The 20,304-nt window shown below is 28.4% G+C and overlaps 2 protein-coding genes across 3 annotated transcripts in view; both read right to left on the bottom strand.

The window, feature by feature from the left end:
• LOC119606221 overlaps positions 1-19,046 on the bottom strand; it is a 261,582-nt gene extending 242,536 nt beyond the window's left edge. For both annotated transcript variants that reach the window (XR_005231633.1, XR_005231632.1), the window contains exon 1: positions 18,883-19,046. The gene's annotated coding sequence lies outside the window, so the exon portion shown is untranslated. The remainder of the gene's footprint in view (positions 1-18,882) is intronic.
• Positions 19,047-19,115: 69 nt separating this feature from the next.
• On the bottom strand, positions 19,116-20,300 carry LOC119606100 (the record flags this gene model as incomplete). The annotated part of the gene is made up of 1 exon (XM_037959488.1): positions 19,116-20,300. A coding segment is annotated over one exon (411 nt), but the record flags the coding sequence as incomplete, so codon positions are not given.
• Between the last annotated feature and the right edge of the window lie 4 nt (positions 20,301-20,304).

Genomic DNA, 20,304 nt, shown 5'->3' with positions numbered 1-20,304 from the left:
TTTTCGAAAATTATCTGTAAAAAGAGAATTTTCGAAAAATATCTATAAAAAGAGAATTTTCCGAAAATTATCTATAAAAGAGAATTTTTCGAAAATTATCTATAAAAAGAGAATTTTTCGAAAATTATCTATAAAAAGAGAATTTTTCGAAAATTATCTATAAAAAGAGAATTTTTCGAAAATTATCTATAAAAAGAGAATTTTTCGAAAATTATCTATAAAAAGAGAATTTTGCGAAAATTATCTGTAAAAAGAGAATTTTTCGAAAATTATCTGTAAAAAGAGAATTTTTGAAAAATATCTATAAAAAGAGAATTTTTCGAAAATTATCTATAAAAGAGAATTTTTCGAAAATTATCTATAAAAAGAGAATTTTTCGAAAATTATCTATAAAAAGAGAATTTTTCGAAAATTATCTATAAAAAGAGAATTTTTCGAAAATTATCTATAAAAAGAGAATTTTTCGAAAATTATCTATAAAAATAGAATTTTTCGAAAATTATCTATAAAAAGAGAATTTTTCGAAAATTATCTACAAAAAGAGAATTTTTCGAAAATTATCTATAAAAAGAGAATATTTCGAAAATTATCTATAAAAAGAGACTTTTTCGAAAATTGTCTATAAAAAGAAGAATTTTCGAAAATTGTATATAAAAAGAGAATTTTTCGAAAATTGTCTTTAAAAAGGGAATTTTTCGATAATTAAAATGATTTCAAAAAAATGCTCTTCAGGGTCAAAAAATCAACAATTACAATTACGTACCAAAAATCTATACAATTAAAAATAAAAATCTAAACAAAATCAGATAGTAAATTTTCAATTAAGCAAGAAATTGTGCACAATTTTTTTTAAACATTTCAAACCAAATTTAATAATATTCTAATCATTCTCATTATAATGTGCTTTTATTTGTATGCTATTTTGTTCTTTTTTTTCCACAAAATAAATCCCATTTTTGTATATTTTTTCGTATGATTGACAATTAGAGAAAAGGATGGTCTTAACAAGTTGAAATGCAAATTTTTCTTTAGAAAAATTCAACATAAATTGTTAGTTTAAGTAAGTTTGTTTATTTGTTTGTTAGTTAGTTAGTTGGTTGGTTCGTTGGCTGGTTGTTTTATTATTTGCTAGTTACTTTGTACAATCGTGATCTGTTGAATCATTTTGAAGAGTTCTTAGAGATAACTTAAAAAGGTAATGGCAGTTTTCTTTTAAACATTTACAAACAAATATACAACATCCTTATGTACATACATATATAAAGGCATATATGAGCTTAAGAACTAACTTATGTAGTTATGTCTAAGTTTTAAGCAAAAAAATAAAACAAAAAAAAATGGCATGGTAGGTAAAGGAAAACTGACTGTTTCCAAAAGGATTGTTATGCTGTACATATTGTACAATTTGCATGTCTTTCCTCTTGTTAATTCAACTAGTTGTAGATTTTTTTATTTAAACACTCAGTGGAAAAATGTTAGTAATATGCTAAAAAATTCTAAACTATTTTATTGAAAATTTAAGATTTAGTTTTTAAAACAAATTTAAAATGTAGACTATATCCTGCTGAAGCTAAGAAAAATTATATTTTCTTATTTTACTTAAATTTTTTAATGAGTTTTGCTTACAGTATAATAATAACAAAAGAAAAATAATATACAAAGACATAACAAGTGCTTAAGACAGACGTACGAACGTACAGACGCAGGAATAGTAGGTATTGTTTGTGATGGTACTGCTGCTGTTCTTGCATAATGCGTATAATTTAAGAGAAAACTAAGAAGAATACAAAATTATGCGTGTATATGCATATTTTTTCCCGTCACAAAACAGAAAAAAAACGTTCTATGCTTTTACGAAATCAATTAACATTTGTAAACAAACTTTTTCAATTAGGTAAGACACACGCACTTACCTACAAAGCTAAACATACACACACTAAATATGCATATTAAATGATTGACTTGATTAGATACTTCGTTTAAAAGTTGTGTCATTTTCTTAAAAAGGTATGTGAAATATAAAATTCAACTGGAAACCCATAGAAATAAGTTTAATGACTTGTCAAGTTTACTATGGGAATCATAATCATCATTATTATCATCACCAGGCAACAACGCAAAAATCCATGTATTAACAAGTGCATATACGTATGTGTCTTAAGTCTTTTGTTTACCCATACCACTCACAGATCTATAAAATTCAACAAAATATGAAATTTCCTTTTTGTTTTATACGTTGCGTTTGGGATCCTCTCTCTCACTGTATGTTCATCTTCGTATATTATCAGTAGCTATTGTAAATGTCATTTTTTTACTACATTTACCATGCCATAAACATATCCTGCCTCTTTGACACACCAGTATACGTTGGATTTTATAATATGCAAACTTATTGCTGGGCTGGCTTTACTTGCTATTGCTGGCATCTCTCTTCTAGGGGTTCGTTTCGTTTATTTCCTAAAGCGTCTACTACTCCTAACAAATAGTACTATAACAACAATAACAAATAAACAACAGCTTTAAGCTGTCAGCAGCACTATTAAAAAAAAAAAGAAACCAAAAAAAAAAACAACCAACTAACAGCAACAATAACAGCTGCATTTACAACAAAAGAAGATCTACGCAAAAATGTAGAAGGAAAAAACAACAAAATATTAACTAGAAATAAAATTGTGCCTTTTTGTTTCAAAGATTCTATGGAGCATGTTCTTTTCGTAAAAGTTATCATAACCAACACCAGAACTCTTTAAACATTTTTTGTTTTCCTAACCACCACCATCAACAAAAAAAATATGAGTGGTAAACAAGGTTTACTATATGAGTGGTAACGTTGCTAATGTTTAGGTTTAAATAAATCCTAGAATGATTGTAATGCAGGGTGTATAGTTTTCGTTTTAACTTAAGGTGACATTTTAGTTTAAAGCAGTTGTGTTTAAAGTAAGAGCAAAAAAAAAAAACTATATTTTTGATATGCAGATGTTGCAGCAATATGTGCAAAAATGTTTCAGTGAAAGTTCCTTATCAACATATTAACTAAAATAAAAAGTTGTAGGAAGTCTTCTGCCACATATTAGGAATACAATGTTGCAGCAACATGTTTAATGGAAAAATGTTAAATAAATGCTTACTACAGCATTCCTTTTAAGGCAACTTCTGTGTTAATGTTAGACCTATAACTTTAACAAAATATATGGTAACGTTGCAGCAACATTTTTAATAACAACATGTTTACTGTAGAATGTCCTCTGCCACTTATAAATAATATAATGTTGCAGCAACATATTTATTGGACAAATGTTAAATAAATGCTTACTATAGCATTCCTTTTAAATCCTCTTTTGTGATAATGTTAGACCCATAACATTAACAACATATATTTTAATGTTGCAGCAACATGTTTATTGGAAAAATGTTGAATCAATTCTTACTATAGCTTTCCTTGTGAAGCCAAATTTTTAAAAATCTGTTACTACTGTGCTATTTTCTTACCCACAACTTTAACAAAATCTAGGCTTTTGTTTAGTTTTTCTTTAGAAGTTAAGAAAAAGGGCTTTAAAAAGAACTTTTACATATGATTATGCGTAGTGTAATATCACTATTGTTGATATTGTTTTTTTTTTCTGTTGTCGTTGTTGAGCTGCGTAAGCTTAAATAAAACTTTTTATGCATTATTCATGTTATTGAACCTTGGTGTAGGCAACATTTTCACAAAACGAAAATACACTGATACCAACACATATACTCAAACTCAAGTCTTCATACATCTAAGCAGATACATACATGTATGTTCACTGTCTGTATAAACAATATGGCAAATAATAATAATATTAAGTTAAAGAAGCAGTGAAAAAAAAAACGTACAGAAAAACGTAACACAAACAAAATTATGACTTGCATAACCAAACTAAACACTCTTAACGAAAAAACCAACAAACAAACAAAAAATAATAATAATATTGAATAAAAAAGAAAATAAACCAAAATGCATGAATGTAAAATATACTCTTATATCGGGGTATGTAACTATATAAACTCGTATATATAATTTTACAAGTCATAATAGGATTTGCATTGCAAATGTGTTGTATTTATACCTATAAGTATGTAACAACAACCACAAAGAGAGCAACAACAACAACTAAAACTAAAACAACAACAACATACAGAATATTGACAATGACAGCAATATCCAAATGATAAGTAGGTATATGTATGAATGCATGTGAGCCTGTATGTTGTTTTTTTTCGAATATGAGAGATATAAGCAAGTACTACAACATGTCTTTAACAATGTCCTGCAACATAAAATACAGAAAATAGTACCAACCATTGTCTTGTGAGGCATTCAACAAATGTCCACATAGACTTTAAGTATTTATGATTATATTAGTAATAGCTGGTTTGTTATTATGGATGTTGTTGCTGTTGTTGCTTTTTTTCGAAAGATGCCTAAAACAATATGTCAAAAATATATTTCAATTTTTCTTATAAATCATCTTGAAAATATGATTTCAATTGATTTTAGACTACAAATAAGGAATAAATACTTGGGTAATAAGTCAAAATGTTAAATGTAAAAGGAAAAAATGTAGGTGATCAGGCAGAGAATATTTTTTCATGGTAGAAATTACATAAGTTTTTTTTTAGTATTTTTAGCTTTAATTTCAAATGTGAGAACATTTTATTGAGCAAAAATTAACCTTTTTAGTTTTGGCAACTTGAGTTACTACAGAAATTTTCGATAACTTTGAATATTTAAATAAATCTTGGGACATGTAAGACTGCTGTCGTTTCGGATAGAAGACTTAATTGGCGTTGGAACGTTAGAAAAGTAATCGATAACATTGGTTGTATATGATTAACATTGATTCTCTACAGAAATCTTATTCAAAAGTTATCGATACATTTATACCCTATATAAAAGTTATCGATAACTTTAATACTTTGAAGTTAGCTTTGCTGTTTTAGAAGTATTAATCGATAAATTTGATTGTCTATTAAAATGATATCAATAGTTTTGAAAAAAAGTTATCGATAGTCTAGTCTATAGTCTAGTCTATAGTCTAGTCTATAGTCTAGTCTATAGTCTAGTCTATAGTCTAGTCTATAGTCTAGTCTATAGTCTAGTCTATAGTCTAGTCTATAGTCTAGTCTATAGTCTAGTCTATAGTCTAGTCTATAGTCTAGTCTATAGTCTAGTCTATAGTCTAGTCTATAGTCTAGTCTATAGTCTAGTCTATAGTCTAGTCTATAGTCTAGTCTAGTCTAGTCTATAGTCTAGTCTATAGTCTAGTCTATAGTCTAGTATAGTCTATAGTCTAGTCTATAGTCTAGTCTATAGTCTAGTCTATAGTCTAGTCTATAGTCTAGTCTATAGTCTAGTCTATAGTCTAGTCTATAGTCTAGTCTATAGTCTAGTCTATAGTCTAGTCTATAGTCTAGTCTATAGTCTAGTCTATAGTCTAGTCTATAGTCTAGTCTATAGTCTAGTCTATAGTCTAGTCTATAGTCTAGTCTATAGTCTAGTCTATAGTCTAGTCTATAGTCTAGTCTATAGTCGAGTCTATAGTCTAGTCTATAGTCTAGTCTATAGTCTAGTCTATAGTCTAGTCTATAGTCTAGTCTATAGTCTAGTCTATAGTCTAGTCTATAGTCTAGTCTATAGTCTAGTCTATAGTCTAGTCTATAGTCTAGTCTATAGTCTAGTCTATAGTCTAGTCTATAGTCTAGTCTATAGTCTAGTCTATAGTCTAGTCTATAGTCTAGTCTATAGTCTAGTCTATAGTCTAGTCTATAGTCTAGTCTATAGTGTAGTCTATAGTCTAGTCTATAGTCTAGTCTATAGTCTAGTCTATAGTCTAGTCTATAGTCTAGTCTATAGTCTAGTCTATAGTCTAGTCTATAGTCTAGTCTATAGTCTAGTCTATAGTCTAGTCTATAGTCTAGTCTATAGTCTAGTCTATAGTCTAGTCTACTCTGTACAGAGTAGAAAAGTTATCAATAACTTTGATAGTTTCTATAGAAAAGTTAACGATAACTTTATTTTATTATGGATAAGTTTGCTACTCTATAGAAAAGTTATCGATAACTATAATAGAAAAATTGCCATTATTTATATAGTTTATAAAAAAATTATTGATAATTAAAAAACTTAACACAGGGCCTAAATTGGTTAATTATGTTTCAAAGGAATGAAGACCAGCAGTAAAGGGTGTAAAATAGAACTTAAAATTCCCAGGAAAACACACAATATAAAAACTCACATCTACTGAATTGAAATATTCCAATTGTGTGTTACAAACTCTATAACAAAATTAATAATTCATTTCATTCAATGAGGGAGGGCATAAAGACAACAAGACGACGTCTGCTTCAATTTTTTTTATTAAGATTTTATATCAATTTCAATTTTTATATGGGGAAATAAAGTAATAAAGACAATTTTATAAATGTATCTTATTTTTTCTCCACATACAATACAACAAAATTGATATTGAGTTTACAGGCAGTAAAAGAGATGTAATTTATGCACATAATTTCATATACACTCGAACAAATATCCAGTAATTGGTGTGGCGCTTTCTTAGCAGCAAATGTATGGTTATCTGTCTGTCTGTATATATGAATTTTGAAGGCAATGAAGTTTGTTATAACAAATATTTATTATATGGTTTGTAACCACACTAAAATGATTGTTGTTGCTAACTAAAACAAATGCTACTAAATAGTGGTGGTATAGCGTAAATACAATATTCGATTTGTAGAATATTGTATTTGAATGAATATATTTATATTTTTTGTTATAACAGAAGCACGTCAGCATGTATTTAACATGTCCACCCAGGCGAAAATAATGCTCACAAAAACCAACTTGTTACAAAGAAACCGTTTTATTTTATTTTATTTTAGTTTTCTTACTTTTTTTTAAAGTTCTAGCTAAAGGCAACCTTCTCACTGATAATATCGTTGCAGCACACTGACATAACTAAATATTTAGTTCTCTTAACCAACAGAATGTATGACCAAAAACTAACTGATGTTTTTTTTTTTTTTCATTTCATTGTGTCTGACGGCATATAGTGTGTGACTGTGTGTAGAATGTAAATCTTCGAAAAGAAATCATATTGGTAGGTATTCTACTTCATCTTCATCATAAATGCCTACAGCAATTTTATTATTGAAATTAATTCCTTAGCAAAGTGATGGTGTTGTCTACATACAGATGATGTTCATAAAGAGTTTTTACAAAAATCACACACATACGCTCTCTTAGATAATAGAAATCCTCATAAGCATATTAACATTTACATTTATGCAGACAGTTAGGAAATTTATTTTTTACCATAATAATAGTACATGTGATGGCTTTTTTTTAATTAAACAATCACTATAGTTTTTTTTTTCATTTTACTATTTTATGAAATAAATCCATATTTATTTAAATTTACTACTTTGAGTGATTTATATGCCAAACACATTTAGTAATGTTTAAAAACCTTCAACTTCCTGCTTAAGAAAATGCAACAAACGCATGTAAAATACATTTACAAAGTTTTCTCTATAAATTTTCAGAAGAACTGACTTTAGCCATGACCTGCTGTTTGGTAACATTTACATAGCGTACGTGTGCCTTCTCAAAAGTACACACGCACCTTGGCTGTTCTAAATATGTACATATTCAGAAAATATTTTCAAAATTGTTATTTTTTATTCTAGGAAATGTTTGTTTAGATTAAAAGTCTCTAGTCATGTAAGAGTAACTGAAACTAAACGTATTAAGTTGAGGGAATAAGTACCAAATGTTTGCGATAAAAAGGTGTGAGTTTTATCAATACCAGTCACTATAAATTTTTATTTATTATACCCTTCGCTGTTTTTTTTTTTTTTTTTGTTAAGGAGCAGAATAAACTAATTGTAACATAAAAATGTAACAATCTAAAATATTTGCAAAATAAGCAAATTGTTTAGAAAAACATAGAAATTACAAAATTAAACGTCTAATTGAAATTGCCATAAAAAACTTAAACTTTTTTTAGTAATAAATTGATTTTGAAAAAAACATAAAATTTAAAATAAATGTTTAGGTAATATTTGAAACTGGTTTCTGTTTTAGCAGAAGTGTATAAAATATTCGACTTGCCAGTACTTTAGGTATAAAATTTGTTTTGATTTACTTTTTCCTCTTTAACCAGCATGAATTTTTTATCATTGAAATATAGCTGCATGATACGAATAAAGAATACAATGTATGCTTTTGTAGCAACTTAAATAATATGGGCAAATAGTAAACTAAACCATTTCAGTTTAATTCCATTTTAAACCATAAAACAAGGCTATTGTCTGCCTAGGACTATAGTCAAAACTTTGACGAAAATGCAAAAAATTGTTTTAGGCTACAGTCAGTTCAAGACTATAGTCTCCTGAAGTATATAATCAGCTTAATACTATAAATAGTTTAATTTTGTGATAGGATGAAGCCTAATAGTCTTTAGTCAACTAAAGACTATTGTCTGCTCTAGAGTACAGCCAACTCAAGACTATAGTCAGCTAAAGGCTATAGTCTGATCAAGAGCTCGGTCAGCTGATCAAGACTATAGTCATCTCAAAACTATATTCTGAACGAGAGCTCAGTCAGCTCAAGATCATAGTCTGATCAAAACTATAGTCAGCTCAAGACTATAGTCTAATGAAAACTAAAGTCAGCTCTGTTCTCTTAAGGATATAATTTACTCTAGACTTCTGTCTTGTCAAGACTATAGTCTGATCAAAACCTCAAAACTATAGTCTGGTTTACGACTATAATCTGCTCTAGACTATAGTCTGATCATGACTATAATCTATTTGAGACTGTATTGCCCAGGACTAGTCAAACAGTATTTTTTTAAGAAAAAGGCAAAAAAAGTAGTTTTAGGCTCTAGTTAGTTCAAGACTATAGTCTACTGAAGATTGTAATCAGCTCAATGCTATAAATAGTTTTAATTTTGTTAATTTAGTCCGCCCCAAACTATAGTCTGTTCTCAATTGTAGTCGACTAAAGACTATTGTCTGCTCTTGTACCCTAGACTATCAAGACTATAGTGAGCTAAAGGCTATAGTCTGATAAAGACTATAGTTATATCAAAAAGTTTGATCAAGACTATAGTCAGCTCTGTTCTCTTAAAAATATAATTTACTCAAGACTTCTGTCTTGTCAAGACTATAGTCTGATCAAAGCCTTATTAAGCTCAAAACAATAGTCTGTTTTACGACTATAATCTGCTCTAGACTTTAGTCTTCTGTATTGTGAAGACTATAGTTTTGATCACATCACAGCTTATCACTATAGTCTTTTTAAAACTATATTCTTTTCAAGACAATATTCTGCTCAAGTCTACTAAAGACTTAATTATATATGTTCAAGACTTTAGTCTGTTTATGACAATAGTTTGCTCAAAACAATAATCCGTTAAAGACTAGAATTAGCCTAAAACTAAAGACATCTCAGTAAGCATTTTGTAGCAAAAACCCCTAGTGGAAACAGTGTAGCCTGAACCTAGTTTAAAAATTCAATGTAATAAAAACTCAAAGAAGAAGGTTTTGCATAAAACTTGATTTTCATTTGTCGCACCACCTCTGCAAGCCATGCAGTCAAAGCCTTTCCAAGTACGCATAATGCAAAAAGAAAAATATATAAATAAAAGGATTAAAGTGTAAATAGAACGCAACAGACAGACACTTTTGCAAAAAAAAAAACTATAATATTTGGACAGTTTCGAATATGATTTACGCCTTTAGGCAAATGTTTCAAAAGACATAGTATAATTCTCACATGACCCAAATACAAGACAACAAACATTATCTTCCCACATACTACTAAAACCAATTATATTTTATAAAAGACTCAGACTATCTATGAGGACAACCCATGTTTATTTTTCTATGTGAAAGTAAATATTCTAAAGAAGAAAAAGTATTTAGCATACATTTGCCAAATCAAAACTATTAACACAATTGTAAGTAGAAGGAAAAAAAATAAGAATTTCTATGTTTGTTTTTGTGCTTTAACCAATTGAAAACATTTATTTTTATTAAAGTATATAACAAATTAGTTACAATGTACAACAAGAAATTTTGCAGCTTCCTCTAATAAATACTACTGATATCTGGATGCTAGAGAACGTACATACATATGTCGGTCTAGCACTGATTCTAGCAGGGTTTAAAACAAAATGCTACACTAGGCAATTGCGTGTTGTGAAGTACAAGATTGAAAATGTTTGCTAATTTTTTTGTACTTTTTACTTCTGTGTTGTAGTTTTCTTTTTTTGCTGTTTTTGTTGATGTTGTTACTTCAAATATATGTAGATGATAACGTTTGGACAAATTTTGTGTAAAAAGTTTTTGCAGCATGCCAACAAACCCTTACACGCACTTAAGATATGAAGCAAACAGCCTTTAACGTTGTCGAAAATGTTTGCAAAAAAATCTTAGCCTAAGAGCCTAACTAACCTTAACATTTAAATATGGCTTTTTCTTTTATTATTTTCCTTATTTTTTGCGTCTAATGTCTACATTTGCGTATGGAAATTGGCTTTGCGTGTTTTAAGAAAAAGTTTTCTTGGCCAAAGTTTTCCTTTTAGGTTGTTTTCTTGAAGCCCTAGACACCAACTGATTGTAAGCATTTAAATGTTTAAGCATTAGATAACAACAAAAAGTTCTTAACGTTTACATATACAGACAAACAACATACATTTATACATGACAAGTAATGTATGCTTGCATGCATTCATACATGTATGATTTCCTTTTTTTTTCATTTGGCTGTTCGCACGCTGAGAAAAAATTGGGTAGGAGATGGTTAAAACTTATTGCAAGAAATCTAAACAATATTATGGTCTCTGTAATTATATTTTTATTCGTTTTACCCATTTTATGTTAAAAGTGAACAAGTTTTTGTTTGTCTCAATCTTTTTTTTATAATTGTAAAATCTTGCAAACTCTATTTATCTTAAATTCTTGGTGTAATGTATTTTACATAATATAGTTGAGACAACTAGATATTTGATTACTTTAACCATAATATTGTAAAATTTCTTTTAATAATTGTATTTTTCTTTGAGTGTACACTTTCAAACTTCTGGCTAGTTACAGCATTTGCAGACAATATTAAATAGAGCTGCCAAGTGCAAATTTGGTTAAGTAACTCTTTTGGGAAATGATAAAAAACAAAACAACTTTGTATATGATTAACATTTGAAAGATGACAGTAAATTAATACATTTAAAATACCCTTGTCTTAGAACTTCGCAGAATTTTTACATCAATTTTAAAAGAAACCAATTCTAACTTTTATAAAAACTTGTTTTAATTTTGTAAGTTGTATTTCTAGAGGAAAATTTCTCACTATTTCCCCTTAATTTAAGAAAAAACTTTAAAGTTGGTCATCTAGTAATTGACCAGCCCAGTATACACACACAATTAGGTTTGTTGGCTGGTCTTTTTTCTTTCGTTATTGCCTTTGGTTTGTTTGTTACTTTTTTTTTACAATTATTATATGAATGTATGTCTATATTTTTGTGCAAACATTCTTTGAGTATTCAAATCATGATAAGATTTTCTTGTTGTTATTTGTTTAAACTTGTAAATACGCATGTTCAAATGTGTTTTTCCTTTTTTTTCGACTATTTTTTCCTTAGTTTGAAGTTTTAGTTGTAATATTTCTTTTTTCCAATCACGTGCTTTGGTTAATTGTAAATGTATATGTTGTTTATTGTGTAAAAAAACCGCAAATCTTTATTAACTTTACAAACATTAAGTTTGATAAACCGCCAAGGTGGGCTGTTATTATGTTTCTTTTTATAATATGAATAATCTTGGAAATAAAATTGCTATATGAGTGAAGAATATTCACTCATACAATTATTGTACATATCAATGTGTGTTGAAAAAAAAAAAACAAAAGACTTAAACAACAAACTTGGTTTACCACAATTATCTGACTGTCTGTTTGTATGTCTCCTAGAGTTCCCCCATTTAAATTGACATTCATTTACATTGACATTGAGTTACTGCCAATTATTTAACAATATAATTTAAATAAAATTATTTCAAATTAACAGATAATCTACATGAAAAATTACTAGACATTAATTGCATTTAAAACATTTTGCTAATTTATTTTTTTCGTATTTTTCCATTAGTTTGTTTGTTGGAATTTACAAGACCATGACTGGACAGAAATCGTAAGAGTTTTCTTAAATAATTACTTCCTTTTTTCAATTTACGTTTAATTAAAAGAAGCAGTACAAAAGAAACAAATCAAATGTTTGCTGTAAAGTCAAAAGACATTATTAAAAAACGAAGCATTATTTTGCAGCAATTTTTCTGTAAATTAATTGAAGACTGCAACAGCTTTGAAAGATTGCTGTTACCCTTTTATGCTGTCTTGAACATACAGTCAAGGGCAATGTTATAGCGACACTAGCTAATTAATTTTACCTTTTGGTCTCTAGTTAAGACAAAACTATAGACAATTCTTTAGTCAAGGCTATAGACTGATATATCGATAGGACAATAGACTGATCTATAGACAAGACTATAGACTAGTCTATAGACAAGGCTATAGACTGGTCTATAGAAAAACGAAGCATTGTCTATAGACTGGTCTATAGACAAGTCTATATACTGTTTTATAGACAATACTATGGACTGGTTTATAGACAAGACAATGGACTGATTTAAAGACAAGACTATTGACTGGTCCATAGACAAGACTATAGACTGGTCTATAGACAAGACTATAGACTTCTCTATAGACAAGACAATAAACTTGTCTATAGACAAGACTATAGACTTGTCTATAGGCAAGACTATAGACTTGTCTATAGACAAGACTATAGACTTGTCTATAGACAAGATTATAGGCTGGTCTATAGACAAGACTTTAGAGTGGACTATAGACAAGACTACAGACTGTTCTATTTACAAGACTATATACTGATCTATAAACAAGACTATAGACAGGTCTATAGACAAGACTATAGACTGGTCATTAGACAAGACTATAGACTGGTCTATAGACAAGACTATAGACAGGCCTATAGACAAGACTATTGACTGGTCTATAGACAAGACTACAGACTCGTCTATAGACAAGATTATAGGCTGGTCTATAGACAAGATTATAGGCTGGTCTATACACAAGACTTTAGAGTGGTCTATAGACAAGACTATGGACTGGTTTGTAGACAAGACTATGGACTGGTCTATAGACAAGACTATAAATAACACTAGACTATAGACAAGACTATGGATTATGGATTTGGTCTATAGACAAGACTGGTCAATGGGCTATAGTATAGTTTTCTATACTCAAGTATTTAGACGGGTCAATAATCAACATATAGAGTCAAGACTATAGACTCGTCTATAGTTAGAGAAAAATTTAAATTATTTATTATCAACATCTTAAACCCTCTACTGTACCCCAACTAAATAAAAGTAATTATGCGAAACCAAAAAAAAATTAAAAAACGGTTAAATTTTTAGTTAAATTTTTCATTAAATAATAACTTCCTTAATTTACTCTCATTATGGTGGTTAAATATACACACCTCTTTGTTAAAGTACCAGTACGTCGCATAAAAACTCATACAGGCCTATATGCGCAACTACAACAACAAAACTAGGGAGTGGAATTTAATAATAAGAAAATATTTTAATTTTAAAACAAATTTCAACAAAATATAACAAACCAGAAAAAAAAGCTTAAACTACACACAAGTGAACTAAAGCAGTCAGTGACTGAAAATTTTCGGAATAAATGTTAATACGTTTAGGGAATTTAAAGAAAAAAATTAAAAAAATGCATATAAAAACAAACTTTAATCAATTTTACCGTGACAAAGATTCTTGCTTATTTTTTTTTTTTCTTTGTACAAAAACAAAAACTCGGAAAAAAGCAGGCAACGTCAAATTTGAAGTTTAAAAGAAATTTATGATGTGATATGGAAACAGTCATTGACGTTTGTTGTTCTTGAGAATGGTGTTTGACAAAACATAAATTTATTTATAAAGAAGTTTGTGCGTGTGTGTTATATTGCAGTTATGTTATCAAAGTGTGTTCTTTTTTTGTCTTTTTGCTATTGCAAACGTGTTGTTTTATATGTTCGACGTGCTTATTTGACGAGTGCTCACTCATAAACGCTTATAAACACTGCACGTGATTTTCATTCATAAACACAATTTTCGATAAATCTCTTCACCTGCCTGCTTATGGAACTTCGAAGAAACAAAAAAAAAAAAAACAAAACATCAAATGTGAAAAATTAAAATTACAAAATTTTTCTAAAAGCCTTCCGCTTTAAGTTTTTGTTGGATGTTTTTCTTCTTTATTTTGTTGTTGTTGGAAACGGCTTTGTTTAACAATAAAAGTATTTGAAATAAATATTTTATTGTGTGAACTTTTTTGTATAAAAATATTTACACATTTACTATGAAAAAAAAAACAATCAGATAAAATAAAATGATAAATCGTTATTAACTAAATATTAAGTTTTGTATGCATTTTTATTTGTTTAATGAAAACTTGTTTGAAATTTATTAATTTATTTTAAAAATTAATTAATATGTTATACAACAAAATAAACTACTTGTTTTATTTTCAATATTGATATGTAAACTTGCTTTTAATTAATTATTACACATTTTATGGTTTGATTTTTGATTTATGCATGGTTCCAAAACGAAAGACTTAAGCAACAAGAGTATTTCACACCCACCTTAAAAGTAAAGCAATCCATTCCTCAATCTATTCGCTTTGTAAAACTTGTACTCAACCTCCAGATTACAATTTAAAATGGAACTTAAAAAAGTTTACAAACGATCGCAAAGCGAGTACAAAATCTATCGAATTTGTGTTCTTAAATGGAAATTAATGTCTGAGCATTTGATATATAGCCTGAAGCAAATCCATAATTAATACTAAGACTGATCTATAGTAAAGGCTATTTAATGATGTAAAGTCGAGTCTATGCAAAAATCTATAGTCAAAGACTATAAACTGATCTATAGTCAAGATTATAAACTGATCTATAGAGACTATAGAACGATTTTTAATCAAGGCTATAGACTGATTAAAGTCAAGACTATAGACTGATCTATAGAGAGATTATAGAATGATTTATAATCAAGACTATAGACTGATCTTTAGTCAAGACTATAGACTGATCTATAGTCAATACTATAGACTGATCTATAGTCAAGACTATAAACTGATCTATAGAGACTATAGAATGATCTATAGAGACTATAGAATGATCTATAATCAAGACTATTAACTGATTAAACTCAAGACTATAGACTGATCTATAGACACTATAGAATGATCTATAGTCAAAACTGTAGACTGATCTATAGTCAAGACTATAGTCTGATCTATAGTCAAGACTATAGACTGATCTATAGTCAAGACTATAGACTGATCTATAGTCAAGACTATAGACTGATCTATAGTCAAGACTATAGACTGGTCTATAGTCAAGACTATAAACTGATCTATAGTCAAGACTATAAACTGATCTATAGAGACTATAGAATGATCAATAATCAAGACTACTGACTGATTGAAGTCCAGACTATAGACTGATTATAGTCAAGACAATAGACTGATCTATAGACTGGTGAAGACTATAAACTGTTCTATATTCCAGACAATAGACTGTTATATAGACAAGACTGTAGACTGGTATATAGACAAGACTGAAGACTAATCCTTATCAGAACAAAATTCTTATCCGTAGTCAAGACTGATCTATATTTAATACTATAGAGTGATCTATATTCAAGACTATAGACTGATCTATAGTAAAAACTATAGACTATACTGAAATCTGATCCATAGTCAAGACTATAGGTCATACATTTGTCTATAATCAAGACTGGTCCATTGTGAATACAATATATTGGTCTACAATTTAGTATATGTTTAAGACTATAGTCTGGTCTTTAGTCTTAACATAATCGTATTTTTTTATTATACAAAGATAAATAAAAATAAGAAACCTTTTCCTCTAATCGCATTTTGCAAAATCCTTTTGGACATAAATTAAGTTTTATGTACATTTAATAGTGTTAATACTATTTACATGTATTACAAGTAAATCTGTAGTAGCACTTTCCGCCAACATAAAAAGCTAACTACTAAACTTGTCACGTAGCTGCCTGATTTTGCTGTTAGCAAAAGGAAAATTATTAATTTTACTAAATACAAACACATTTAAATAAACTTAAAGCAATATTAAAACTTTTTAATAGTTGCCATAAGAAATGTGTAAATGCAAGTCCCTCTACCCTTTTATTAAAATCCCATTACAGTTTGATGGTTGACAATAAAAATATTAACAATATCTAAGTTTTACAAATCAAAGTTAAGTCACACTCTGGTTCTGACTTTGACTGTGACTGTGACTCTCATAAACAAACACAAATTTAATGCTCTTACTAGACATTTATATAAATTTTATTTGCCGATAAATAATTTTCATTTTATATTTCCTTAACAAAAATTGAAAAAAAAAACAGAAATAGTCATAGGGGTTTCTTTTATTATTTTCATTATTATTATGTATTCAAACCACCATAAGCAATAAGCAACAACAAGTATGGTTAGATGATAGTGGCATTGCGAATAGAATGAACAGATCAATATCGTCAATTTACCTATTATGGAGACACGGCATGGACACAGTATTCAAGTATGCTTGGACATCATGCATGTTCATACATTAAGAATACTAAGCATACACACTTTTTGCAGTGCGATGTTTGAAAGTCCGTCCGCCTGTCCGTCTGTACGTAGTTGTTTTCGTTATTGTTGTCATAGCAATAAACATACTTTGACCACCCAAAATGCTTGACATTTTGTACATAATATTCCTAACAGTTTTAGAAAAAAAAAAACACACACACAAGCCATGGGCAGCTAGATAGATGCATTAACTCAAAGAGCATTACTCTCGTTTGAGAAATTCTATAAAAAAGTTTTTGACTTTAAGATACATTTATAACTATACACACATGTACTTATGTAGTTGAAGTTGGTCAATAACATTGTCCCAAAGTCTTGACAATTAATGAGTTGCTTTTATTTCAATTTTTCTGTTTGTTTTTCAAGGCCACCAATATATTACTTGGGTGACGATGGCCACTGATGGAAGGAAGTATGGCATTTGTGTCTTTTTGGTTTTGCGATTTGTTAAGAAATTTGTTTCAAGTTTGTTTTAGATGACTTTAAACATTAGCCGACCTGTCAATCAATTCTGTTAAAACACATGGTTACGGAGGATAAGACTAACGAACGCTTTTGAAGTTGTTTAATAATGCAGCAGAGATAGTGAAATCATGTCATTCATGCAACAACAACAACAACAGTCGTCCAAACAGTCCAAAGAGATCACACAATATAACCTTATTTGTCAACTGTTTAGCATGAAGCTGTCAATGAATCGTATACAAATAGTTTGTCATTACTTACATACATTTGTATTTAGAAGTTTAATTCTATGTATAAAAACATAATATTGCTAAACAAGTTTGTTAGTTTTCCTCCCCAAGTCCTGGTTTATAAGTTTTTGAATTGATTTTATATTTTAAAGTCAAGAAAAAACAAGTTAACGTACTATGATTAGCAATGCCGAAACTTAGATGCCTTTCAGCCATAATCAAAGAAGAAGAATTAATGTTAAAATCAAGAATAAGTCAAGAGTAACAATATAAACATTTCTTTGAGCAACCTAAAAGTATGCAATTATTTGTATTTATGAAATATTTTTGAAACCTTTATCTTTTTTTGTCATGTTATCGACTAAAGCAGTAGGGAATCATGATAAAACCAACATGAAAAAGTGAAAGAATATTTGTTTTATCGACTGCCAAAAGGTATGCAATGTTTTTTTATTTATAAATTTTGCAGTTTCCAAATTTAACGGAAAATCTAATTCCTGGAATATTTGTGAGAAAATTTATAATTTGTTTTTTTACAATTATTTTTAAAGCAGAGGGCAGATACATTAATACGCGGAGTCTGTAGCCTAAAAACCTATTACACTTCAGCTCATAAGTATATAATCTTATCTTATTTTTTGACATACCATCATCATCTTCCTAAAGGTATGCAGCAACTTTTTAGTATTTATATTTTCAGTTTCAAAATTTAAGGGGAATCAGCGAACTCTTGGAATATTTGTGAAATAACTTAATGGCAGGACTTAGTGCCCTAAAAGTGTTTTAAATTTTAACTCAAATAGTTCCCAATATCTATTCACAAAACATAAGAAATTGTTATTAAATTGCTTCTAAATTGAAGTTAAATCAAACTTGTTGTAGCGCTAATTATTAACCAACAATTAAGTCCAACATTTTCGGTAGACATGATACAACGAAGGTAATTATAAGTACTGTCAGCTAACCAGGCATTCTCACTACAGTTAAACCAATATACATCTTATTTAGAAGCAAAAAGAAAGCGTTAACAAAATTATATAATATTTAAAGAGTTCAATACTTGGCCAATGTTGCGCAAGAACATTTTGAACAAAGGCTAGACACAACGAGAAGAACTTGGAATTCCAATAAATCACAAACATTTGAAATTCAACAATTTTGTATAAAAAGTCATTTGGGCATCATATTCAATACACAAGGAATCAGAATATCAGTATAAATAAACATAATATTTGAAGATATCATTGACACTATGGGCCAATATTCTGTTTTATATACTACAAATCCTTATAAAACCAAACTCTACACCTTGACTTACTTCTTTTTAAGCACAAGTATTTCCCTAATATTGGCCCATAGTTTCTGTTTGATATTTTTTATATACATAATCAAACGATTTACCTGTTAGCAATTTAACTTGATACCCCTTTTTGTTTTGCGCTTAAAACCTCTTGAAGTATTTTTCTTAATAACCAGGTTAGTGATTTATGTTACTGTTTTGGAATCTTGCTTTTTATAACATATAAAGGGATTTCTTAAACACAAACCTTTTTTGAGGGTATCTTGAGTTCTGAAAATAATTAAAATTAAATAACAATTAAGTTTTCTTTCTTAAATATTTTTTTTTAAATTCATATAGATACAATATTTATATGAACAGTTTTATTTATATGATTTCAGTTTATTAAACATAAATTTGGTATGATTGTTTTTCTTTTTTCATTAAAGACTTAAACTTAAATGATGACTTAAAAGAAATGTGGCAAGATAAAATATATATTCGGTAAAAAATTGCTTTTTAATTCATTTAAAAAATTCTTAACCGAACTTGAAATTTATTTGTTTTCTTTTTCAATTTGGTTTTTCTTATTTTTCTTGTTATTAAAGGTGGGTTTTGCTTTAATATAAAATTAAAATTTAAAATAATCTTTGGATTTCTTGTAGGAAAACTTAAAGTAAATTCTTTGGGAAACTATATTAAAAATAAAAACTAAACTTTGGATTTATACTAAAAATGGCAAGTAAATATTCTTCTTAAAAAAGAATATTAAAAGGGAGAAATAATAAAAAGTAAAAATATAAGCCACAACTAACTGGTTTATTAGTTAAGTTATAGGGCTTTATATTTACCTTTTATTAACAATACAGCAGCAGAACTGTAAGTTTAATCAATACATCATAAATTTATGATTTAAATTTAATTCAATTATCTCTAAGTTTAATCAACTAAACTTACATATCCATCTGCCTTAATAAGCAAAAAAAAATAAAAATTTTAAATAATAAAATGCTTACGTATGGCACTTGAAAAAATGAATTTGATTGATGAGTTTAGTGTTATAAAGTTGTAGACAAGTATAAAAAATATATACTCTTAATGAAATGAGCTGATGTGTAATATGAATAGTTCACTTTTGTTTCATGTACATGGAAACGATTTTTTCCAAAATATTTTCTGTAGATTGATTTTCTTCACGAAACTTTTCCATAACATTGGAAGGAACTATCCAATTAAGAAATTCCTCCACATTTAAACGCATCCTCTCCAAGCAAGACAATTTCGTGTCATCATGGGACTTACGTTTGGCCAATTTTAAGGCTGCTATGACCACATTGTCTATTAAACGTTTCTCAAAACCCAATTGCTGTAGTTTTTGATCTGAGGAGATTTTCTTTAGTAAAATGGCCATTAGAAAACGTATGTGGGATAATGTTTGAGTTTCATTAAATTTAGCTTCTTGCTCTTCTACGGAGACAGTAAACTTTCTACATTTTTGCTGGTGGGTTTCTAGTTCAATTTTAATTTTGAAAAAGCTATGACAA

The sequence above is a fragment of the Lucilia sericata genome, unplaced genomic scaffold, assembly GCF_015586225.1.
Source record: "Lucilia sericata isolate MDLA Ls3-8-SP2 unplaced genomic scaffold, ASM1558622v1 Contig000017F_arrow, whole genome shotgun sequence".
NCBI classification, from domain to species: Eukaryota; Metazoa; Arthropoda; class Insecta; order Diptera; family Calliphoridae; genus Lucilia; species Lucilia sericata.
This window is presented reverse-complemented; position numbering and strand designations above follow the sequence as displayed.